At 38.3% G+C, this 26,791-nt stretch overlaps 1 protein-coding gene across 5 annotated transcripts in view; it reads right to left on the minus strand.

The window, feature by feature from the left end:
• Positions 1-26,791, minus strand: part of FCHSD2 (FCH and double SH3 domains 2) — a 238,866-nt gene that overhangs the window by 40,628 nt on the left and 171,447 nt on the right. For all 5 annotated transcript variants that reach the window (XM_054015857.1, XM_054015856.1, XM_054015855.1 and 2 more), the window contains 2 exons: positions 11,636-11,758; positions 4,073-4,168 (listed from right to left, as the gene is read on the minus strand). In XM_054015857.1, the coding sequence (XP_053871832.1) occupies positions 4,073-4,168; positions 11,636-11,758 (219 nt within the window). The remainder of the gene's footprint in view (positions 1-4,072; positions 4,169-11,635; positions 11,759-26,791) is intronic.

Genomic DNA, 26,791 nt, shown 5'->3' on the forward strand with positions numbered 1-26,791 from the left:
TTTCTAGTCTGAGCTGGAACAAGAGTGGACAAACTCACCTGCACGTTCAAGAAAACAGTGAAATTATTATCCCTGCTCCCAAATACAACTTAGGACATCAGGTCTTAAAAGTTATAATCTTCAGCTTGGTCCTTAAGGAACTAAACTGCGGAACACCCACTAATGTTACTGGGACGTTCAACATTTACTTCCTGCACTGCACCTATGCTGAAAACGTACTAACATCAAAATGTATCTAAGTGTGTCTTATAAATTAAATACTTTTTCAAAAAATTAAACTTGGTAAGTTAGTAAATGTTAATGCCAACTAGCACTAGTTTAACCTGGCTGAGAGAAAGACAACAATCCTAATACTGTAACAAGAAACGCTGTAATTACGAAGGCCATGAGTAGAAAAACAGGAAGGAGAATTGCCTCAAAAGTTTAGTGTCAGCTCTTTGTTGCCCTTATTCTCAGTTTTTTGGAGATGCTTTTCATTATTTGTTGCAGTTTCTCACACGATAACATGTAGTTCAAGGAAGGGGATCCTTTTCCAATCAGGAAGTATAAAAAAAGCTGGCTAATTTTCTTTAATATTTTGCCATGCTCTTAAAGATATGCTTATCTAAGTATTGTGGGGATGGACAATATGTATTCTGTACAATGAACTTTGTTGACTTCTGATTAGAAGTTCACTTTGTCTTCTAAACAAAAGTCCTGATGATTAAACTCCCCATTATGTTAGCTATAATGCTCTTCATCTAGAGCCACTGCACAGGTTAACTGAATTCCTTTTCTTCGGGAGGAAAAAAAGTGTCCCCCAAAATGCATTTATTTTTTCTACTCATTCTGAAAGGCCTTGTGCGTCTGTAAATTTTCCTCTTTAAAGGAGCAAAAACTAGAGCTGGTTAAGATTTTTTTTCTGGTCAGAAAATATCAATTCTTCAAAACTGAAATTTCTCCTTTAGAAAAAAGATTTGATATTGTTGAAATATCCCATTTCAACATTTTTGAAACAAACAAGTTATGGTTTTTGGATCAAAACAACTGTTTAGACATTTGAGTTAATTTATAGAAAAATGTAAAAAAGTCAAAATCAAAATGAAATGTCTTGAAATTATCAAAACAAACATTTCAAATGACCTAATTAGAATTTTTTTCCCCAGAATTTTGGTTCACAAAAAACATTGAAGATGTTGACTTTTTGCCCTGATTCAGGATGGCAAAATTTTCTGACGTACTGAAAATTCTTATGGGTCAGGAAAACAGTTCCTCACTTATCTCTACTAAGAACCTCTCATGGCAACTGTCAATGACTACCTGTTGAGAGAGAGAATTATCAGCTTCCTCCTTTCAGAGGCTGAAGGTACTAGGTTTGCTGCACTCCTAGCTCCTGAGAGCTTTAGACAACTCAGGGACTGTATGACAGTCCTTTATATTCCATCGTACTGGGGAGCTCAATAGTCAAGCCAAGCATTCACATTTAAAACCAGGAAATACTGCAATTCATCTGATAGTGGTGCCTAAAACCCCCAAACATGGACCTCAGCTCCACCATGTCAGGAACTTATTCTGCAAGGAAGCTCAAAACTTTCCTTCGGAAAAATAGTATTTTAGCTAAGAATGGCAGCTCACTCTGCAGTATATTTTCTTAACCTTTTAGAATGAAAATAATCATGCCTATCCCATTAAAACCCACTGTATCTCAGAAAATCTTCCACACAAAATGGCAAGAAATAAGTGGCAAAAAATGCACAATAGTTCTAAATCTTTCAATTATAATTTGACTTACTAGAAAATGTACCACCTGACTGAAATTCAGAAGCAAAAATCTTGAGTGAAAACTTAAAATGTAAAATTATCGTCCCCACTTTCACACAGTTCTAAGTCACCACTCTTGACCCAATTAATTGAGAAGTATTTGACAGTCAAGACATGAAGCTTTTTATGATTTTCTTGGGGAAATAGAGAATTTCAGAAACAGCTAAAACTCCAGGAAAAGGCCGTGCAAGGGGAAAAAAAAAAAAAAAAAAAAAAAAAGAATCCCGAACTTGGGTATGGTTAGGCAAGTGAGAGACAAACGGTCTTTAAAATACTGAGGCATGATGTTTTACATCCTTGGCTCTGAATGCTCTAGCACTGCTTTCTAGAAAGTTCTTGAAGCTCAGAGCATCAGAGATGCATATTTGACAAGGTGGAACACACAGTGACCACCTCAAAGAAGAATCTTATTTGTAATGTTGGGGACTTTATGAAACTAAATTAAGGTTCTATTTCAGATGTGGGTAGTTCTCTAGAAAAAGGGGAGAATTTATGTGGTTTGGGGGGCTGGTTATCAGCACATGCTAGTGGCTTCCTTGTATGTTATGAGTCTCAGTCTAATTTTATGTTGACAGAGACAGAGAGAGAGAGAGTTACATGTATTTTTCTTAAATGATCAGTTGGGAGTTACATTGCTTTATTTAGTACATGCCCGGGTTTTCCTACCCCCTGATATCACACATGAAAGCACAGAACTGATATGTATCTACTTAAAAAAAATATTGTTGAAGACCCCTTGTCTTGTATGTATTACAAATATCTTCAGTTATATTAAAAGATGAAATACTGAGATAAGCCTCTCTATGCATGTCAGAGGAGTGACAAATACACACTTCACTATATATCCTCAAGCTGTGAAATTTTAATTACAAATGATGTGCAAAAGCACAAGATACTGCAGAATGCAAGAAGCTATAAGTGAGAAACTGATCCATACAATTAACATAACATGAAACAAGAAAATGGTAATTTAACGATTAGTTCTCAAAATGGAGCAAGTGAGTTATGTCTTTATATATTATGCATTCAGTTGCTACTTATGCATGACAGTGAATTTAGCACTCACATTAGCATGCATACCAGTAATACCACAAATGCCAAACACTGATGGACAAATACTACCATATACCTCTGCTATAGTCATTCTCATAGCACTGACCGGTGAAGGCTCAATATCCACCAGCTGAACTGCATTAAAACTCTGAATGACAAAGATTGCACAAGGACAGAAACACAGAGCATACAGTTAGAATTACAAGGCACACACAAGTGAGGAAATTCAGCACACGGTACTATGAACAACCTAGCACTTTATGTAAACAATTTGCTCTATGGAGAAGTTAAGCAATTTTAATTTTTGCTTATCGTTTGTTAAGATGGAAAGCCAAAAGATAACATTTTAATTTCAAGGGCGATTTTGTTATAGCGGTTAATGTTTATTTCTGGCCAAGTTACTCATACAGTCCATAACATATCCATTAATACAATTTCTTGATTTAACCATTCAATGTGAGGGCCAGGCCCTTTTTTCCCTCCAAGCAGGATTTACCAAGTCTGAACCAAGGAATTAAAAAGCTGTATAAGGTTCTCTGCTATTTTGAACTAAGTTTAGGTTTAAAAAGACTTATACTTAACTCTAGGAGAATGAAAAATCAACATAGACAATTTCTATTTTTAAAAAACCCTTCAGGAACTTATCCATTATACTGTGATTTACTCAATTATAATTTCACCAGTGATTTTTCTGAAAAGTGGAATATGTCAAAAGACTGCATGTATTTAGAAACCATTTTGGAATACAATGTCAACTTTATTTCAACCAAAAAGTATCTATATTTCCTTGAGTCAACTGAAGGGAATAGGACATTTTATTTGGCAAATCATTAAATTGTCTATTTGTAACCTTACCTTTATGGATGTTTGGAGAACCTCACCAGAAAATAACAGAGTTTAATAGGTTTAGCAAAAACTGTTAGCTCAAAACAGAAATCCATGATGTTAGTCATGCAAGCAGGAGGCAAAAATAGTGCACTTCTTTTGCAGGTGACAATACTGGCATCTGTTCAGAGCTTTATTGTAATTACACACCTATTGTGAGCAGAGCTGGTGAAATCAGGTCAGTGACCTCTACCTATTCCAGGAATACCAGCTGTGTTAGTGAACACTGAAAGATTAGCAAACAAGGCTAGTTTCTTACCAGTTTGCCCCCCCCAAAACCTTCTTAAGAACAGAACTGGAATAACAGAATCATAGAATTTAGGAATGCCCTTACGGTGTCGCTGTCACTAGGCTGGAACTGGAAGGGTTGTGGTCTGTGAAATACAGAGCTCTCCTGTAAAAACAGTTGAAGATTGTAATCCCGCACCACCTGAAAAGAGAACAAATTCCAATTTAGACTTTTTTTTATTTTGTAGAATTGGGGCGTATTATCTTTAGTGCTGCAAGGATAAAATGAACACACTGTACTTCAAATTGGGCCCAAGTCTGCAGCTGCGCCATGCATGGAACTCCCATTGGTTTCAACGGGAATTCTGTTGAGAGACAAGCGGCAGAGTCAGGCCCTAAGTCAATGACCCTATACATGGATTGCTCGCAAGGGCTCTGTGGGGTGTTATCCAGTGCAGAACTGAGTTCTAAATAATTATCTAACCTTGTTTTTAGAGAAGTATCAGAGATTATCCAATGGAAAATGCCACTGCAAAAGGAAAAGTGGGGAACAAAGCAAAGAGACAAATATTTAACATTTCAGTTACACAAACACTTGACCACTTATGGACAATTCTCCAAATACAATTTGTATTTTAACAAATTGAAATGCTGTCATATTTTTCCATAAACAGTCAGACTTTGATTAACCATAGAAATTACTTGATAAAACATTTGAAAAATGAAGCTTTAGTTGAGTTCTTTATAACTGAATATATATTACAGATGGAAAAATTGTCAGATAAAATGTGCAGATCTTTTATACTGAGGTTAATAGTGTGCCAATTAAAAACTGCTTTAGCTACAGTTAAAGACATACCACCAATCTATAATTTCCAATACATTAAACAAAGTATTTACATATCACAGTCCGTGTGCATTCACACAAATACTTAGCAATTTGATTTTAAAAAACGTAACTTGCTGAACAGAGATTTTAGTACTTTAACTGTTGGAAATAATGTTTAACACACTTATGTGTAACTATATGGCCAAATATACATTACTAAGGTTGACAATTTAAATGCAGATTTCTATCTGGGGATTCAAAATATATTTACATAGTTAATATTCATTTGGCCACACTGCAAAAGACAGAGGATTTTGGATGACAGTTTATGCTGCTAATTAGGATGTATGTCATAATATATTAAAATACAGAAATTTATGTTGCTGAAAGGTTGAGTGGTTAAAAAATGAACTAAGTCAAGAAAGGTAAGTAAAAGTATTCCTTATTAGCAGTAACTCACTCGCATTTGATAATAAGGTACACATTTACTGCAACTGTGTACCTACTAATCTCAAATATGCCCTATGTAAAGTGCAGATGACAAATTCAATTTGTGACACCTACATTTCCTGAGAAAACTGTTTAATAAGTTTTTGCATTTGGTTTTCCTGGTTTGTTAACATGAGATTAAGATATTAAAATGTATTTATTTCACTTTGTTCTGTTCAAAATATGGGATCTTTGCACTGACCGCAAACCCTAATGTGTCCAGACAGGAAAATAGAGAAAAATTAAAAGTACTATTATACTACAATGTATTTACAATGCTCCAAAGTCCCATAAAAAAGTATTTCACCTCTAAATTTAGAGGAAATTTCATACTACATGTATGGAAAAGTGATTTTTATATTTCTTATAACTCAGATATTTCAATTTCTTTTCCAGATTAGTCTGAGACTCCTCCTTAAAGAGAATTTACTCATCTATAAGTTTTCCATTTCTGTAGTTTTTGAATAACCTGACTATAAAAAAGTTTCTATAATTTTTTCATGCTTGGATAACTAAACCAGCCAAATAGACATTGCTTAAACTAACTAAAATATTCACTTTTAGTCTGGCACCAAGGGAAGATTTTTTTCAGAAATGTATTAGCAGGCAAAAAAAGGATAATAAAAAGGGAAGCCCATGTTGTTCCTTGGTTAGATCATTTTATACTAGAAGGCTATAGTACAACATTAAGATATGGCCCAGTGAATGCTGCTGTTTTCTGAACCATCTTTTTTTATTTTGGGGTGATTATATTCTCAAAGTTACATGAAAGAAAATGTTAATGAAATTTCCTTACTTAAAAAAGGAAAGAAAAGAATTAAAGCAACAAGAGTTCTCAACCCAACCTTCCCTAGTAACAAGGGCTCCGTCTACCCCTTCTCCTGTGGCCAAACCATTTCCCAATGGAAGTCTTCGTCTAGCCCCAGAAACCTTCCCCAATCCTCATTTCCGACTGGAGCCAACTGCACTAGTATATGTCAGTGGCATATTTGAATATGAGAGTAAGTCACACGTACATACACATGTACATTTTAACATCTGAATGTGTGATCAGATTACATAATTAAATGCATTCAGTTTAATGTGTTCAGGACATTAAAATATATGTATGTTCTCGCTTTCTCGGTCCTGAAGGGAGCTATGAGTTTTGGTTAGGGTTTCTATAGCTGAGAGGTGTTGGTAGTTTTGAAACTGGAGGATGAATAATTAGCAGTTTTGGGAGGTGGGCTGGGTATTTGTCATTGAGGTGAGGTCATTTCCATGGGATATTGTGATCGCACAATCAGACTAATGGTATTTATCATTAGCTTGCACATTTAAATGTAACATACTAGGTATACTGAATTCAGAGATTCAAAGGGCATTGGATCCTTTAAAACACAGGCTTTGCAGAAGATGGCAAGAGACCCAGCCAAAAGGCTGCCAAGGCCTACTGGCCTCTTCTGATACATTCTTAAAGTGGTGAGGGATGGGGAGGCAGAGTACTAACTTTTCACTCTCCCTTTCAAATGGTATCAGAAAGAGCCAAGTCCGGCACGTGATGCAATACCCTAAAGGGATTAATGGAGGCCAGATGGGCCAATTACCAATCAAGCAGCAAATGAGGGAGATATAGGCTGGGTGAAGAGCCTTGATTAGAGGGAAGCTCACCTGAGCAGAAATGAGCTGGGGCAGTATAAACCAGGAAGCTGGCAGCAGCAAGGGCTGCTGGGAGGAAGTTGGTGGTCACCCTCTGTTTAATAGAGAGGGAAGGAGGGATCCCAGGGAAGAGGGCATAGTGGCATACACTGAAGAGATCATGGTGGAGAAGAGAGCCTGTGCAATGCAGGGTAGGAAGCAGCAAGGTCAGGGACTGAACAGCGGAAGTGGCACTGACAGGGCAGTGAAGTGGAAGACTGCCTGGGTAACTGTGGGAGTGACAGAGCCTTTGAAGAACTAAAGCCCAGAAGGGGGGGAATGCTGAGTGACCTGGCTGGAGGGCCGAGTAACAAAGAGGACGCTGCAATTCTTGGAGTGAGAGAGGGGCTGCAGGCTGACAGGGAGATGGCGTGCAATCACAGGAAGGGCTGTCGGCCTTGCAGAGCTAATCCCCAGAACAACCAGGAGGAGGCACCATCCCTGTGATGAGCAGAGCACCCCGTGACAGGCAGAAAATCTCCCAGTCACCTAATTCAGATTTAATGCACTCTGTATATGCACTTGTTCTGAACTGATCATCTAGTAAATGCACATTTAAAAAAAAAAGGCGCAGCAGCTGACAAATGTGTATGAAGGATTAAGGGGAAGTGAGGACAACTGGTCCATCTTTACACCATTCTCGATAGATGCTTGGAGACTGACCGTACCACACATACTGAGCATACCATTTTCAAACAGAACTATTTAAAACCAACATTTTTTTATTTTAGCACAGCATTCCTTACTGAGGACATCATAAATGCTACATTGGAAGTTTTGCGACAAAGCTGCTTTTCAAGTTAATTCAAGGTAGAAAACAGCTTGTACTCTACACTTGTATAACTCAAAAGTGGATCACTTTTTCCAAAGAAAAAAAAATTCACCTCAACAAGACCATACATGAGACAGTTCCTCTCAAAAGGATTATTAGTTATGAATGACAGAAGAAGACTATATAACTATATTATTATTACTGTCCTGTTACAGTAGATTACATGTCCAGCAAATAAACATTTCTGGGGCATTATGTACAGTGTGTCTGGCAATTTTTCTGAAAATAAATAGACTGCCTTAAGCAGCACATTTTAAGGCTTCAGTAGCAGCATTTCAAAATTAACCTGCATTTTTAAATTCAGAAAATTAATTGGATTTCTCACTAATGCAAATCCTTCAGATGCAATAATTACAATTCAATATATTCTTTTCTCTGGTCCACCTCCTAAAAACCAAATGGTTAGAATGTGCTAGCTTAACCTGACAGTAAGCAATACCAATTACATAATGCACAGTTACTGGTGTGCATTATAAAACGGACACTGCAATCTGGGGTGGTGTACCTTCTCAGTAGAACTAGACCTCAGAAATTCAGCAGTTCAAAAACAACTAATGGGATTTTACCAAAGTGTTCCAAAGAAAATTAACCTTTAAAAGGAGTTGAAGTTTGGAAAATTTAAGTCCAAAAAGTAAAACTCTTGTGTAAGAGCAGGCAGTTAAAAAGCAAGTTGAATTACAGGTTATGCAGGACTCTCCAAATTAGCATGAATAAAACCTCCGTACCACAACACATCACAGCATCATGAACTATGTATAAGCTCCATTCTATAGAAAAACATTTTAGCAGGAAAGGTATAACTAATACATTTTAGAAAACCTCTACAAATGACCTAAGGTATCGTTTCCATGTGTATGTTTTAGGTCTGGTATTTAGAAAATTACCAAGAAGGAAGCATGAAAGGCTAGGAATCTCTTCTTTTTCATCGTATCGAGACTTGATGGTCACAAGATATGGAATCCTAAAGTTTCCACTGCTTCAGGATTGAATCGCAGTTTTAGGTGGAGGAGGAATGAAACTTTTAGCTGATTTTGCTTTTTATTTTAAAAAATGGCAGCTGTTTAAAGCTGTTCAAAGGTCTAGAATGTTAGTAGTAGTTCCAGCAAAGATGGATTAGTGGGCAAAGGGCAGGTGAGGCAGTCAAAGTACACAATAAATGGTTAGGGTCTTGACTACCTAACAAGTGGTGGCAGGTTACTTTTATTTATTTTGATGTATAGAAATGATAAAGATGGTGCACTTTCATATGCTCTAGGTCAGGGGTTCTCAAACTGGGGGTCAGGACCCCAAAGGGGGTAGTAAGGTTCTTACATGGGAGATCACGAGCTGTCAGCCTCCATCCCAAACTCTGCCTTGCTGCCAGCATTTATAATGTGTTAAATATATTAAAAAGCATTTAATTGATGGGGGGTGGGGCACACTCAGAGGCTTGCTATGTGAAAGGGGTCACCAGTAAAAAGTATGAGAATCACTGTGCTAGGTCAGTGGTTCCCAAACTTTAACAGCCGCGAACCCCTTTCACTAAATTGTGAAATCTCGTGAACCCCCTCCTAAAAATGAATATTTCCAGGGATTTAAGTTTAAATTTCCTCAGTGTGATGGACATGCTTGCTTTGCTCTGCATAGTTCTTGCAAGTCCAGAACCACTGGAGAAAGATAAATTCTCAGGTCTGGTTGGCATCAAGTCTGTTTCTGTGTTTGTTTTCAGCTGTGCATACGAGGAAAATTGAGCGCTGGGGTTCGGGCTGCCGGCTTCCCCGCTGACGGGGGCAGGGCTCGGGCTCCCAGCCCAAACTGCCCTGCCCCACTCTCCCTGGGGCTCAGGCCATCTGCCCTGCAACCGGGTCCCACCTGCTGCCTCCAATGCCCGGGGTCCTCTGGCCACCATTAGTGAAATTTTTCTGGCGAACTCCCTGTAACATTCTGTGAACCCCACTTTGGGAACCACTGCTCTAGGTGCTCTTGAAATATTTAAAAAATACATCCCATTGCTTTTGGTTAAATTCCCTCAGCTCTGGAATTCACCTTCTCACCCCTTTGGTCTGTTCGAGTCCTGCCAGGACCCCTGTAAAACATGCTGAAGGGCAGAGAAGAGAGGATGGGGAGATGATACACTTCACTGAGTTTGTAGGTATTTTTACTGTCATTCTGACCTGCTGAGTTTTTATAGCAGCAGAATTTTAATAACTGATACAGGCCTTTAGTATTGGATAGGTTCTTGTATAAATGTAAAGAACAAATTTATCACATGGCTGTGCATTTTCACACCAGCACATACATTACTGCTTGTTGTGTGTGTAATTCAATCTTTCTGTTTAAGCATAAAGAAAAGGAAAACAGAAAAGAATGAGTTAACACCAACATAACGAACTAGATAACAGCTGTAAAAGTTATTTTCAGACATGACTGCTGTGGTTCCTTTTTTGTTGCTTCTCCAGGTGTTGTGGTAGCTTGGAGAGGCTGAAAACAGAACTACTTATTCCAGATACAACGCAGAAAATGGTTACTGTACAAAATAAAATGTAGCCACAGACTTCTGGTTGAGTAGACGCTTGCTGGCACAAGCTCTCTCTCTAGCTAAATTCCATAAAAAATACAACAAAGGTATTTTCTATGCAAGCGACCTTTAGAAATGACAGTTTAGACAGTCAATTCAGAGAAAAAAAAGCGAAGTATTGCACCTTGCATTCTGATTATGAAATAATAAATAAAATACTGTAAAATGAATTAATATGCACAAACTCTATAAACATGTGGCCACTATAAACTATTATACTAATTTTGGAGAGCATCAACAGGTCAACTATCATGTCTTTAAGCAACACTATGACACATACAAAAGCAAATGATTAAAGTAAACTCCTTTGTCTGCAGCAGGCTAAAAGGTATTTTCATCTTCTACCCTGAAATTGCCAAATAAATTCAAGACTGGCTAGAATATAGCAGTACATTTTTAATCTGTCCATTACATTCTACAGCTAATAAAAAGTAAGTTCACTGCTCCAAAACTACTATAACAAGATGAATGGGGAATGATTTTAAAGAAATATGTAGTTTGGTTTCTATGAGTCAACATTCAGAGGTGCATAAATAATATACTCTGTTCCTGTATGAGTGATCATGGCTCATACAAGGAATATTACAATTATACCATAATACCTGAAGTCTAGTTGGCTTGGGTTTTATTGGAAATCTTTAATAGTACTCAGGATTTGCAGGAGAGGAAGTTATGCAAGTTGACATGCCACAAAATGAATTTGTAAATGACTAGCCCTATTTCTGATTTTGGTTACTTGGGGCAAGGAAACAAAAAGATGTTAATTACAAGATCCTAATCTGTTTTCTATATTGGCCAATTTCAAATCCAAAAAAATCATATGTTATGGTGTTTTGTTTTTAAGTTGATGGTCAATTACTAAAAAAAAAAAAAAAAAAAAGGATCCAAACAGTTTCATACAGCTATTTCTTCACAGATTACTAATGTTGCTACAAAACCTTCATGTAGAGTGAAGTGCAGTTTCTCTTTCTAAGCGTGTACAGTGAACATAATTGGATGCTTCCCAATTGCTGCTGCAGTATCTAAAGAATCTGTAGAATGCAAATGCACTCAAGAGAATGCAGTACTTTTGCAGCAACAGGGAAATTTCCCAAAAATGTTCCTTTAGGTTTTGTCAAATTACATGTAATACAGGGACGAACAGAAATAGAATACACCTTAAGAATTCCGTATATTTGTCAATATATTTTGGGAATGAATCTCTAGTGTCCAAAAGATAAAACATACAGTAAGTTATTGGTCTTAACTATTCAGCTATAAAGGATAACTCAGTTAAAAGGCTTACCCGGCTGGAAGTTTCCAATAAAAATTGGAATGTATTCTGTACAGCTTGGCATGTCTCTAGCTCAGTCCTGCTGAATGCCATTAAATAATCCTTAAGGTGATCATATACATTCCCATCAAGAGCCTGTATAAAGAAGGGAAGAATTATAAAAGAAAAGTAATTAAAAAGTGTGCAGGATAATTTGATTTATATTCATTTTTTAGATTTATAATCCAAATTCTCTAAACACAATAATCAGAATGGCCTGGAAGGGTGAACATCTTTCACTAAACATAGTAGCAAAATCATTGTCTTAATTCCACTAGATGGCACCACAGAGCACTATAACGACAAGTGTATTTCAATAAATATGTTTACCATCCAGTTATGTAATGTATCCATTGCAGAATGCTGAGGTCAGGTTTGGATAACTGATTTTGCTTAGAGATATGTTCTCAATGAGAAGAAAGTGACCTTGCAAGTAAAAGGACACGTACCTTCTACTGCGGAGGATGTACTTTATTGTGAAGCATTCTAAATGCGGTCATGGGGCGCTTAATAAATAAAAAAGTAATAATCTGAAATATAGATAATATTGACTACAGCAAGAACTACCTGGTGTCCATTATTTTATGTATATACACGCAAATAACCTATCAATGCACACAAATATCAGCTGCACAAAAGCACTGGCTATCATTTATGTTGAAAACTATTATTACATTAAAGCACAGCTCAGAGGCCATGTTGTGCTAATTGCTGTAAAAATTACATTGTAAACCCTAATCCACACAAAGTTGTGCCAGTTTAATTTAACATATATTGGCAAACTGATTTAAACCCCTGCAACTGTGTGTGTAAAGACATTCTTATATCATCTTAAAACTGGTGTATATTCTTTCAGCCGATATAAATGTGTATGCCAAACACACGAAGTTGCACCGGTTTAACAAATCAGTCAAGGAAAATAGTGCCTGTTTTCAGATTTCTTTGAAAACAGCTTTTGATTAGTGTGGTTAGCGCAAGCAGGGCTGGCTCTGCGTTTTTTTGCCGCCCCAGGCAAAAATGCCTCCCGCCACCCCCGGCGGGGAGCACGGCAGGGGAGGGCGGCGAGCCCGGCCAGGGCCCTGCTCTCCCCAACCGGCCGGAGCGCCGCGCCGCCCCCCTCCAGGTGCCGCCCCAAGCACATGCTTGGTGGGCTGGTGCCTGGAGCCGGCCCTGAGCGCAAGTATTTGGTTGCATGTGCTTCAACCTTGTTGAAAGCCTGCTTGCTTGACATTCAAGATGTTCTCCACCTCTGGTGTTGTTTGCTGTAAAAGTAGGCGCTCTAGAACCTTGAGACACACAGAAAGCAGTGATATTGGGTGGTAGCTTGATGCCTGGTTTGGGTCTTTATCAGGTTTTGCAAGGCCGATTACTTTTGACATGCACCAAATTTTCAGCAGTCTTCTTTCATTGGTGGCCCTTGTGAAGAATTGAGCCAGCCAAGAATGAGTGCATGGGCCAAGATGTTTCAGGAACTCTGGAAGAATGTTGTCACAGACAGCAGCAGTGCCAGACTTGATATTATGTAGCACTCTGCCCAGCTCTGGAATTGTGAAAGATTCAGGGCAAGCTCTGGATTTTTGTGCCTACGGAAGACCCTCTAGTCGATCTGGATTCCACTCTTCACTTCTTTCTCCAGGGGTGTCTTTCCCATGCGAAGCAGGAGACTGTCTACTTGGTTAGCACTTGCGGATGATCAGCTTGACCTCACTGCAGCGTATGATACTGTGTGGCACATGGGTCCACTTGTTAAAATATCAAGAGTCCTCCCACCTGGATTACTGATGCCATCGAACTGCTACTCCAAGACAGATGGTTCAGGATGCATGTGGGTGAACAAACAAGTTGGAAAAGTTGGGAAAACAGATAAATGGGTTACCCCAGCGAGTCTGTTCTAGCCCCAATCTTGTTCAATCTATACATCAATGACCTGCCACCAACCCAAGTAAAGCACGGAAGTTCATCTATGCAGATGACATCTGCTGCTGACTACAGGCTCTGACTTTCTCTGAGCTGGAGAACACCCTGAGTGACAATGCTGCAAAGCTGGCTGACTACTGTAAAACATGGTGCCTTCAGCTTAGTCTCAGCAAAACAGTCTCTAGCACATTCCACCTCCACCATGCCAATGCTAAGAGGGAATTAAATATCATAATGCATGGCCAGAGGCTGAAGCACGAAGCATACCTGGTTTACTAAGGCGTGACCATCGGCTGAACACTGACATACAAAAGACACCTGAACAAGATAGCAGAGAAGGTCAAGACATGCAACAACTTCTCAGCAAACTGGCAGGTTCTTCGTGGGGAGTTGATGCTCCAGCCCTAAGGACTTCAGCTCTTGTTATCTTGTACAGTAACTCCTCACTTAAAGTCGTCCCAATTAACGTTGTTTCGTTGTTACATTGCTGATCAATTAGGGAACATGCTCGTTTAAAGTTGTGCAATGCTCCCTTCTAACATCATTTGGCAGCCGCCTGCTTTGTCCACCGCTTGCAGGAAGAGCAGCCCGTTGCAGCTAGTTGATGGGGGCTTGTAACTAGGGTGGACTGGTAGCCCCCCCCCATCAGCTCCCCGCTCCCCTAAATTCCTTGTGCTGCAGCTGTGCAGCAGGCTATCAATCAGCAGTTCAGCTGTCACTCACTCCACTGCCATGTGCTGCTCCTGCCCTCTGCCTTGGAGCTGCTTCCAGAGACTCCTGCTTGCTATGCAGGGGGAGGGTAATGTCAGGGTGTCCCCCTTGCCCCTGCACCCCGCTTACCCCTTCTCCATATCGAGCAGGGTGGGGACACGGACGGAGAGAGCTTGGGGCAGCAGCTGCTGTCTCAACTTCCTGATCCACTTTAAAAAAAAAAAAAAAAAAAACACAACACACTTAAGAGTGGGTCAGCTTACTTAAAGGGACAGTGTGCATCTCTTGCTCTCCCCCACACACAAGGTGTGTGTCTGTCTCTGTCTGCAATGCTGTCTCCTCTCCCTCCTGTTCATGCTGCCTTGATGAGAGGCTACATTAACAACGTGTTAACCCTTGAACTAGCACTCGTCTGAGCCGTCATCATTTAGCAGCAAGGCATTCCCTGGGAAATATCCCACCCTCTGACTCTACCACCGCAACCAAGCTTCACAATCATCATTGTTATGTACAGTATTAAATTGTTTGTTTAAAACGTATACTGTGTGTATATCTATATAAGATATAGTTTTTTGTGTGGTGAAAAATTTTCCCTGGAACCTAACCGTCCCTATTTACATTAATTCTTATGGGGAAATTGGATTCGCTTAACATCGTTTCGCTTAAAGTCGCATTTTTCAGGAACAGAACTACAACGTTAAGTGAGCTGTTACTGTATTCAATAGCAGAGTACTGTGCGTCATTATGGAGTTGGTCAGCACACACCAACCATGCTGACTGCAACTCAACAATGCGCATCATCACAGGAACTCTCCGACCGACTCAGGTTCCATGGCTTCCAGTTCTGAGCCGCACTGCTCTCACTTACACCAGGAGGGAGATTGCAGTTGGCAAGTTTCTTGAGAAGATATGTGCCAACCCAAGCTTGCCCTTGTTCAACAACCTTTTTATCCCACCAGCCACACGTTTTTCATCACAACACCCACTATGGTCAAGGCTGCCACACCAGGATGTGACAGTGGAGTCCCTGTGGTGGGAAGACTGGTGTTCAACATCAACCATCAATTAGTTCCTTGTCACAGACCCTACTGCTCGCCCTTCCTGGCTTTGATCTACCATGTCATGAACAGGCCCTTCTTAACTGATTGCGGACTGGGCAAGTCCTCTATGCAACCAACCAGCACCACTGGGGTCTTTGAGACAGTACAAGCTGCAGCGCAGATCAAACAGTTGCACACACTGTTTTGAGAGTGCCCGATAACCAAATTCAAGAGTGAGCTCCAAGATGTCCACTTGGCCACTAAGAATGCTATTGCTTGGCTCAGTGAATATGCAAACACTAAATAAATAAATCAGTTTCAGACAATAATTAACCTGGCGCAACTTTGTGTGTGAACAAGTTTGGGACTAAGAGTCAGTCCCTGTCTGAAAGAACTCTCAGTCTAATTTAAGACAATTAATGAAGGGAGGACAAGGGGAACATGAACATATGGCTATGCAGAGTAGCTATGTGCACAATAATTACAACTTTTTTCCCCACAACTTTCTAAAGCATTCACCATTTGGGCTGAATTTTTTTTACGCTTCCAGTCATTCGTTAGTTATGGAAAAATAGAAGAAAAAAAAAAAAAAAAAGCTTTCCCTGTTGTAAAAAATTTTTCACTTAAAAAAACCCCCACACAGATACAGAAAAAATAGGTGAACTTAGAAACTTGACATGGAGTCTACTCTCAATGAAGACTAGTTTGGGAGAAAAAAATAAAAATAAAGTTACAAGTGCCTGGAAAACTCACTGCTAATCTTAGTAACATCTACAAGATTTTAGTAACATCTAATTTATCCCCATACTACATTTTTTCCCAACCTGACAAGTACAAAGTTTGCTGTTATCCCTGAGAAATTCCATAGTTTCTCTTCTAATTTCTATATCTTTTTAAAAAATTAATTTCTAACGCTTTCCATTGCAAAGATGTGGCCATCAAAATAAAAAATAGATAAAATGCTCCAGGTAAACAGCAGCAGTGGCAAACGTGGGAAGTTCTCCCAACTGCAATATGGCACGACACACACACCCTACTTGGGGCCAGGTGTGTGGCACCGTTATACATTAACATAATTTTTGGGTTCTTTAATAAGAAAACCAGTAACTGTTTATGCAACATTATGGTAACATAATTAAATTATCTCACACCCCATCCACCAGGAAATGTAAAAGAAAGGACTCCAAAATAAAGTAGGCCATGTTGCACATACATAATGTCTTCTCTTCTAGTTCCTCTGGGTACAGCATAGCTCTACTACATCACTCTTTTGTTTAAGTTAGTCAATATCTACAAGTTAATGTTACCGGAATCTTAGCTTCTGCCTTTCCTGACTTTGTGATTTTAAATGAGCAAGCAATATTATTATGCGCACGTATGCATTCACACACTTCCAATAGCTTGTCCCACTGACACATTTTCAGAGGACACAAGTAAAATGGAAAATAGTTTTAATTGGGCTGTAGTGTCTCATTAAAGAATCTCTGCACAATGACGGTAATAGTGAAATCAAATGAAAGAACATTTAGATTTTCATGATCGTGTGCATGTGTTTCTGAAACTTTTCATGCCAAATGCTTAGTGTCACTGTAACTTTACCAGTAATTAATACAAACTGGTTATAAATACTGTATTCACAAGGACCTGCAGTTTTCACTCCAATATTTTAAAAATAGAGGATTCCAAACAATCAAGATGAAGAGTAACTTCAAAGCTCATTGCCTTGGTCCTCATTTAAAACTCACACATGCTTTTATATTAGATAAAGTGCGTTTTCATTCTTTGCCACTCAGCCCTACTTTTCATTTTAAATTTTAATAAATAAATAAATAGATAGATAAAAATCACTCATGCCCTTGATTTCTTATTACACAGATGAGGCCCCTGCTTTAGAAAAAACAGGAAGTATAACACTAGCTTCATATTGTTTCCATTTTATCCACTGATTGCACTCCCAGGTCCTGTGCTGAAGAGCTCTGACCACACAGGTTATATGGATGGTTATCTAGCAGTACAGCACTGAAGTACGCAATGAAATACACCACAAGGAAGCACATAAAGCAGTAAGAACCTATGCACTTGGGAACTATATTATTGCCTTTTAAAAGATGAGACCCCCCTCAATTAATTAAAATTGGCTTCAATATAAGAACTCTTCCAACCCTGGTAATACTTATTTGTTGAAGTTATAAATGAGTGCAACATAATGCTTCCTTATTTGACAGCAAAATAAACCCCATGGGTAAAAAACATGATAGAATGTCAAAAAATGACACTTCCATCAATTCCATTTTCTTGACTCTAATGCTGGTGAGTTACAAGATGCCTTAAGCATTTTTCTATTATATCAAATTGTAACTATTCTAGCAAATTGATGAGTTGGGTATTATAAATTAAGAGCTGATTAGGCAAATTATACATAAAAATTGTGTATACTATATCAATAAGTATATACCTTTATACATATGAATTTTTCTGACTAGAACTACACAATAAATGATTTGCCCAAGGCAGAGGCAGTCCATGTCAAATTCCAGATATCCAGTCTCATGATCAAACTATTGAATGAGATTTCCTTTTCAAAAATATCATATTGATATTTTAATACCGATATATAAGGATTCCCATATATTTCTTTTAAAACATCAGGGACTGTTATACTTGAATACTGCAATTCAAATCTGGCTAGATATTTACAAAAATGTCTACTTCAAGAGGAAGAGGAAGATGAAAAACCAACAAGGCATTAATTGCATAATCACAGTGTTTGTCTCCCTTCCTGTATCTCAATAGGCTATTATCATATTAAAACCATACTAAATATTGCATACAAAATGAGGATACCCATCTAAAAAGAGATCAGGTAATTCTTCCCATTTAATTTTTGACATCATCAGGACTCAAGACAATACCAAGTGTGACAAAGTTCCTCCTCTATCTTGGTGGGTCCTGCACTTATTGGTGGATTTTCTTGCCTCAGAGATTCATCATGTGAGTTGGGGAACAGCCCAGAGACCTTCCCCTGTGGAAGAACCTACGGTCCAGGTCAATTGGGAGGTTTGGGGGGAACCCGGGCCCACCCTCTACTCCGGGTTCCAGCCCAGGGCCCTGTGGACTGCAGCTGTCTATAGTGCCTCCTGTAATAGCTGCATGACAGCTACAACTCCCTGGGCTACTTCCCCATGGCCTCCTCCAAACACCTTCCTTATTCTCACCACAGGACCTTCCTCCTGGTGTCTGATAACGCTTGTGCTCCTCAGTCCTCCAGCAGCACTCCGCTCCTTGTGCCTCTTACTCCCAGCTCCTCAGACTCACACCACAAACTGAAGTGAGCTCCTTTTTAAAACCCAGGTGCCCTGATTAGCTTGCCTTAATTGATTCTAGAAGCTGCTTCTTAATTGGCTCCAGGTGTCCTAATTAGCCTGCCTGCCTTAACTGGTTCTAGCAGGTTCCTGATTACTCTAGTGCAGCCCCTGCTCTGGTCACTCAGGGAACAGAAAACTACTCATCCAGTGACCAGTATATTTGCCCTCTACCAGACTCCTATACCCCACTGGTCTGGGTCTGTCACACAAGTTATATAATGCAGAATTAAGTTTTTCAAGAAAGCAAGCAATGTTTAATATAAAATCTGTTCCATTCAGATGAACTGCCTCTTAAAGGTGAGAAAATTTAAACCCCATTAAATATCACTGAATCAATTTCAAAACTGCTTAACTAAATTCTATATATTTTTTAATTTAACAGATGTTTAAACAGGTTTGAAAAAGAGAATGTTTTGAATATTCTGTTTTTGAATACAGACTTTAGAATATTTGATTCTAAATGGCTTCCTAATAAAGAGGATATGAATTTTCTTAGTTCTAATTTGCTTCATGAGTTTGTTAATATCATAGCTTCCTTTTAATTCTTCTTTCTCTCTAGTTAGAAGTTGCAGTGGTTTGAATAATTTTATATTACGTTATAGATTTCCCTGCAGTCAAAGATTTAAGTGGAACTGAACTACAGATATTTTAAGTATATTTGGATGTTTGCCTGCTGTAGCCCTTCAAAAATGTAACTGTAGAAATGACATCACATGTGCACTGAATAACTTGCATGTTCATTTAAGTAATTATTTATTTAGTGGTCTCTTTTACTGTAGTATTCACAGGCCTCAATTATAGTGGATATGAAAACTAGTATTTAAATATTAAATCATGAACCAGAAACATTTTAAGAGTATTAGCATTCCTGGAAAGCTCAGAAAAAGTGTATCCTGATTTTTTTACTCTCTCTCTATCTCTCTAAAATTCCAAGGGACAAATAGACATGGTTTGAGCCAGGCATAGTGTGAACAGGTGCAGTACTAGGCTTCCAGACAGATCTGCCAGTTCATTTCAATCATTACTTGAAACATTTCTGCTGTTCTAATTACGATCTTATCTTGAGCAGAGATTGCTGAAATGTGTGTGATTTTGTAATATGAACAGGCTTCTACTGATAAAAATTTAGTGTATTAACCTAATGGACCATATTAGCTTCCCCACCAAGTAAATAACATTTGCAAAATTGATACTAGACTGGTTTACAGTGTTGAGTCCTTTAACGAACACTGAATATAGCTTTTATTTTTTATTTTAATACAGGGTAACTATATGACAATACCTATTGTAGGGATTAATGGTATGATTCATGGATGGAATGCTAGTTTAAATTTATAATTGCTTATTTTTGGCTTTTGGTGTCACATACATAATAGTACTCAGCAACTTATTTGTGCTTTTTCTTTTTCCTGTTACAAAGTTCAGGAAACAATAAAGTTGATGTTGGTGGCTAGAATTTCCTTACATGGGTGGAGGTAATGTAACAAAATTAGACCTGACCTTGACCTGCCTTATCCATTCATTTTTGGAATGCAGTTTAAGGAAAAGTTTTAAATGAACTAAACAAATTGTGTTTGTATGTTATCTATTACCTTAATTATATTACATTATGCTGGTATAACAGGTTTTCCTGTTTAATAATAAAAGCAAAAGCAGAAACTAGATGCTCAAGTCTTCCTTCTTTAGGTACAGTGTATCAAAAAAATACCAAAGCTAGGTTCCTACACCACGCTCCAGCTCAGATCAACATACCATATGTATGTGTGTCTGATCTGCTCTGTTTGTATCGGAACTAGATTGTAATTCATCGGAATACAGGGACTGTGCCTTTTTTATTAATTATTTTTATTAGTGTAGCACCTAAATACCCCATTTGAGATTGGGCTCTAAATTGCTAGGCACTGTACAAAGACTAGTTGGAGAAAGTCCCTGCCCTGACAAGTTTACAGTAAAAATAGATAAAACAAGAAAAAAGTGAAAGGAGAAACAGGCCCCAGAGAGGAGAAGTGGCTTGCTCAAAGTCACACAGCAGGTTAATAAAAAAAAGGCAAGAACTAACCCAGGTTTCTTGATTCAGTCCCATGCACTATTCACTGGGACATGCTGTTTGTATCACTTCCCATGTCATGCCAAAAACTTAAAAATATTATTTTCATCATTTTCCTTCTAAATGTCTCAAGATAATACTATCCTAAACCTTTACTTTCCTAGCAGTTTTAAAACTGTCAAGCCCATTTAAACTGCACAGTGCACAAGCAGGCAAAAGTTTCCCAGTGTTTGGCTCAAAACAAAATATACCTTTACCCCATTAAATATACGGTATAATCTTGATCATGCAAATATTCTGGTGGATGTTGTAGTTTTCAATAATCAAAGGAATTTTCAACATAATGTCTTTGGGAGATGTGACCCAGTTTTAGATATCTGGGAGTTTCAGATAACCAAGGTTGAACTATATTGCAAGAAGCGTAGAAGTTTGTGATCAGCAAAACATAAGATGATGAGAATTCATTATACACACAGTAAAAGCTAGAATTGCTCAGAGCAATATGCACATTTATTAAGGCAACAGTTAATTTTAGCACCACACTTCAGCTCCTTTTGTGAGAAGTCTAATATAAAAAAGGCAAACCCTGTTTTTGTATTTTTTATATTTATCCCAGGAATGCTAACAAGTCACAGTTTAAGGGTTCTTGGCCCTGGTGGCTAGTTTGTACTGTACCTGATATTGAGAATTTCTCAAAAATTTATCACCTAATGATTAAGAAAAATAAGGATGATCAAGTCGTCATTAAAAAAATCCCCTACCTCACTCACCAGTAATGCATCTGAAGAAGTGAGGTTTTTTACCCACGAAAGCTTATGCCCAAATATATCTGTTAGTCTTTAAAGTGCCACTGGACTCCTTGTTGTTTTTGTGGATACAGACTAACACGGCTACCCCCTGAAACTTGTCACCACTAATTAATTCAACACAACTCAATGGGGTTGGCTGACATCAGCAGTATTCTGATTAGCACTACATGAGAACGTTAGCCAAAGACAACAAGAAAGAAAGGAAGGAAGGTCAGGAAAACCCATCCTTTTTAGTTAACAGTTGCATTCCACAATTTTTCCCCTCCAAATATTGGTCTAACTCTTTCAAAAACTGCTTTAGTTGCTATTCCTGATAGTTGTTTATTCCATGGACTAACTTTTTTCTTTATATAGACAGAGACATTTCTTCTCATAACGTGACCAGTAATGCAGTATTCCCAGAATGTTCTTAGAAGTTTTTAAGGTCAGGCTTGACAAAGCCCTGGCTGGGATGATTTAGTTGGGAATTGGTCCTGCTTTGAGCAGGAGGTTGGAGTAAGTGCTTTGTTTTGGTAAGTTTTTTGTTGTTGGGTTTTTTTATGTACATGCTGGCTGCTGCCATATGTTTAAACTACATAGATGACCTCCTGAGGTCCCTTCCAACCCTGATATTCTATGATTCTATGAATGTTCAGCTTTATATAAATAATGCAGAAAGTCATGTGTTTATCCTCCATTCCCTGATACTCCTTTACCTTTTAATGTTTATGCTATTCATTGGACTTATTCCATTTTAATGTATGATTTCTAGTCTCGTGCATTTCTGTAAACTGAACTGTAGAATCCACTCACTACCATGAACTTCTAGTCTGTACAAGTAATTCTTCATTTTTTATACAAAGGAAGGCATGTAACAATAGAATTTGGCACTGCAAAAACTGAAAATATGGCAATAAAGTTAACACAAATTATTCTTTGATTCTCATTGCAATCCATTCATTTTCCTCCATCCTAAACCACTTTTAATGGTTTATTTTTAAAGGGTCAATTTCCCTCACAACAGCTCTCTTCTCCCTCAATACCAAAACCAACTTTTATCCACTCTCTAGGTAACACTTGCTGATGGCTTCAGTTTACTATGGTATTCAAAGTTTTCCTAAAGTCAAATGAACATTATTTGACTTTATCTAAACTTTTTCAGAGCCTCAGAGTAGTCATAAATTTCTATGACTATCCTTATATAAAATATTAACTTAGGTATAAATAACAAATAATTCAATTAAAGTTAATGGAGTTACACTGGTGTAAGAGTGGAGACTCAGGCCTTCTAGGTCTAATTTCTTAAGAGCCTCTCTTGAATAAATGGGTCATCTTAGCTTCTTTAGAGTACATCAGTACACCTATTGTTTTCGAAGAGGACATTGTGTACTGGCAGTTCTTGGGTCTATCTTACCACTTCCTTCATAATTTTGGAATAAACCTGATGAACCAGGACTTTGTCAGTTTTCAGACTTTTTAAAAATACATTATTCTGTTATACAAATCACAGAAGTGTAGGGCTAGAAGGAACATCAAAAGGTCATCTAGTCCATCCTCACGTGCTGAGGGAGGATGAAGTATATCTAGACCACCTTGACAGGTGTTTGTCTAACCGTCTCTTAAAAAGCTTCAAGAACATGGATTCCACAACTTCCCATGAAGCCTATTCCAGTGCTTAACTATCCTTATGGTTAGAAAGTTTTTTCCTAATACATCTCCCTTGCTTCAAACTAAGCTGACTACTTCTTGTCCTACCTTCAGTGGACATGAGGAATAATTGATCACTGTCCTCTTTATAACAGCACTTAACTATAACAGCACTTATACCGTGCCAATCACTATAGTATCTGAGCTGCCTTCTGGTAGTGCTTTAAGTGATGTGGCTAACATTTGTCATTTGTAGTTTGTTCTCTCATTCTCTCTGCTGGGTGCAAACTGTGCATGCAGTAAGTGCTTTGTTTTGGTAAGTTTTTTGTTGTTGGGTTTTTTTATGTACATGCTGGCTGCTGCCATATGTTTAAACTACAAAAGGCAGGTTATAGAAGTGTGCCTTGCACTGGGAGTGGAAGGTGGTTATGTCCATGATAATCAGACATAGGTTTTGGGGGGCCTGGGAATAAATCTGAAATGGAGACCCCCCCCAGCCCATCAAAAAACAAAACAAAACCAACCCACATCAAAAAACAGATGCAATAACAGAAGGGAGGCCCCAGGGGAAAGGTGGGGGGTTCGGAGAGTGAGCGCACCCTGCACTCATCCCACAATGATGGCTCCTGTGTCACGGGGTTGGCTCCAGCTCCTCACCAGAGTACTGCGACCTGGCGCACCGGGTCGCAGTGCTACCTCACTCATTTGGCCTTGCCATTCCCCATCATGACAAAGGCATAGCTGGGCAAAACCCAAAAGGCACTGTGACCCGTTCACCAGGGTCACACTGCATTAGGTTTGGGAGCCCTCTCAAACAGGGGGTCTGAGACAAAATGGTCCCACCTCATCTTTCCGCGCCCACTACTGATAAGTCCCCAGTTCCTATGAGCGCTCATTCTACAGTCTCACACCAGCCCTAAGAAAGCCATTACCCACATAGATGAGCTTTCTCCTTTATTGTAGAGGGCCATTATGTTAGAAGATTAGAACTGTCAACCATGGTTTTCATTCAGGAGCTTCAGGTGGTCTATTAGATATCCTGGGCCCAAGGCATTGGTGCCTTGAAGATAAGGACCAAGACCTTGAACTTCACTCAATAGTTTATGAAAAGCCACACAAACACACACACAATATGTCATACTTACCAATTATATGTTTCTTTATTTCCTTGTTTTCTTTTCTTTACCCCTACACATATTCAAGGAACCCAAATACTTATCACTGTAGGTCTACAATCTATTTTATTTACTCTTGGAGGATTTGTAAACATGCTCCCTTAATCTGTCTAGTTTGGGTATAACGGATTTAAGTTGCAAGTTAAAAAAAAATACAAATTATTTAAATTCCCATCAGTGGGGTTTCTTCTAAATTGTACAAGATTTAAACAGACTAACCACATATGAACATACTAACCATATATAACGATGTTTCAAAGTGTCCCACAGACTTGACAGTTACCAATCTGATTCAAATCACACAGGTCCTTTTCAAAATAATGAATTCATGCTAAATACCAGATAGTTAACAGAATTAAGTGGGTGTAGTTAATGTGCACAACTCAACTTTTTTTAAAAATCTGTTCTAAAACTATACTAGTTTTATAAAATTGAGGAGTACAATGGAAAAAAAAATCAATGTAATACTATTTTTAGCTACTTCTGCAGTTCACACAAATGATCAATACGCCCATTAAAGGAAAATGGTTTGAGCCCCATGGTACTGCAATCACTGTAATAGCTGAATAACGAGGAAAAGAACAATATAGCTGCATGCTACGGTATAGCAGCTGCACTGCAGCATTAAAGATTAAACTCTATTTCCCAAATATCACTTGAGACTTCGGCATGTCAATTATAACATATTCTTTTTTTAAGTCCATTTTCTCATTTATTCATGGGGGAGTAATGCTAATGAGGTACATATGCAATCCCTCCAAGCACCACTGGGAGAGTCAATAGTAAGAAACTTTACAATGTACCACTCCGTCTTTGTGGTTAAAAAAATTGTGAAAGGTTTGTCCCCTATCAATGGAGTTCAGAGAGAGCTATAAAGGAACCTTCATGAGGTCACTCAAAATGGGTTTGCCTTATCAAGTTTCCATAAACTTGATTAAATTTTCCCCCTCCCATGACTTTTTACCTTTTGTCATGCTCTTACCATCTGTATATTTAAGACACTATGGTGACATGTGCCAGTATAAGTGTCTTGATATATAGCGCACACACTTCAGCATGTTTTCATTTTTAACTGTGGGCAGGGGAGAATCGGAGCGGTGGGTAGATTGGTGGATCAGCCAGTTAATTTAATAAAAATGTTAGTTGATGTTTAGCAAGAATTAAAAAAAATACTTATGATTAGAAACTTCTAAATATATTTTGCTCTGATGACCACATTTCATGAGTTAAACTTCATTCAAGTGAGCTCACTGTTATTTATATCTTGAGTTAGCTAATTTGACTGGAGAAAAGGAGAGGATGTTATCCACATGCTTATCTGATAAGGCTGGATAAACTTAATCAAATTGGTGTTATTCTGATTATGATGGGAAAATGTTTAAATACTGGACAGCATAGAAATGATTTGTATTACAATAGTGCCTGGAGGCCTCGAAAGAGACTGGAGCACCATTGTGCTACGAAACATATAAACATGTAGCACGTGACAGTTCCTGCCCTAAAATGTTTACAATCTACACAGACAAGACAGAAATCATGGGAAGAGAAACAGATGCACAGAGAAGTGATGTGACTTTTCAAAGGCCACAGAGGTGTTCAGTCAGTGGGAGAGCTGGGATTAGAACTCAGGTATCCTGACTCCCACTGTAATGTCTTATCCATGGGGAATCTGTTACAACTTTTTGGGTGCATGTAGCACTACCTCTTTGCCAACAAACACAAACCCACGTTTACTGTATTAACTTTTATTTCTCAGGCCTTACTTGTTTAGCAATCTAAAAAAATGATTGTTCTTGTTCTACCTGTCCAGAGAGTAAGGAATCTGGTACACGGAATACTCATTTCAAAGACCAAAATTTTTAATACACATGGACACCCACACAAACATGTACAAAAGGTGCACCAGGGTCACCTTCTTGTTATTTATTGAATACACAGCTCCACTGTTTAGGACGGAGTATAAGGGATGAGATTCCACTGATATTTTTTCTAAAATCATAACCTGATTAACATTCAAAATTTAGTTTTTCCAGAAGCACATACTGATCAATTTGTTACACATTATGCTTTATCCTAAAGATATAGGTTTGACATAACTACGATCCCAGTTTAATGGAGGACATGAAATAAAGTAAAGGAAAAAGATAGGATGATAGGAAAATCAGAAGTGGAAATGAGCGGGGTGAGGAGGTGGATCTCTGCACACTAAGTCAAATGTTGTTGTTAGAGAAATTCAAATACTGACAACTTTTCATCAACATTTTGAATTTAGATTAAAAAGACTTTTTGAAAATTTCATATTGTTTTTTGACTAGCTTTAAATCTCATTTAAAAGTGATTCCCCATATACTCTGAACATAATTTTCTCAAGAATAAATCTGAAGGTCCATAGATCCCAGCATTCAGACCAGGATCCTCACCTCAGGATTGTATCTTTCA

The sequence above is a fragment of the Malaclemys terrapin genome, chromosome 1 (assembly GCF_027887155.1).
Source record: "Malaclemys terrapin pileata isolate rMalTer1 chromosome 1, rMalTer1.hap1, whole genome shotgun sequence".
NCBI lineage: Eukaryota > Metazoa > Chordata > Testudines > Emydidae > Malaclemys > Malaclemys terrapin.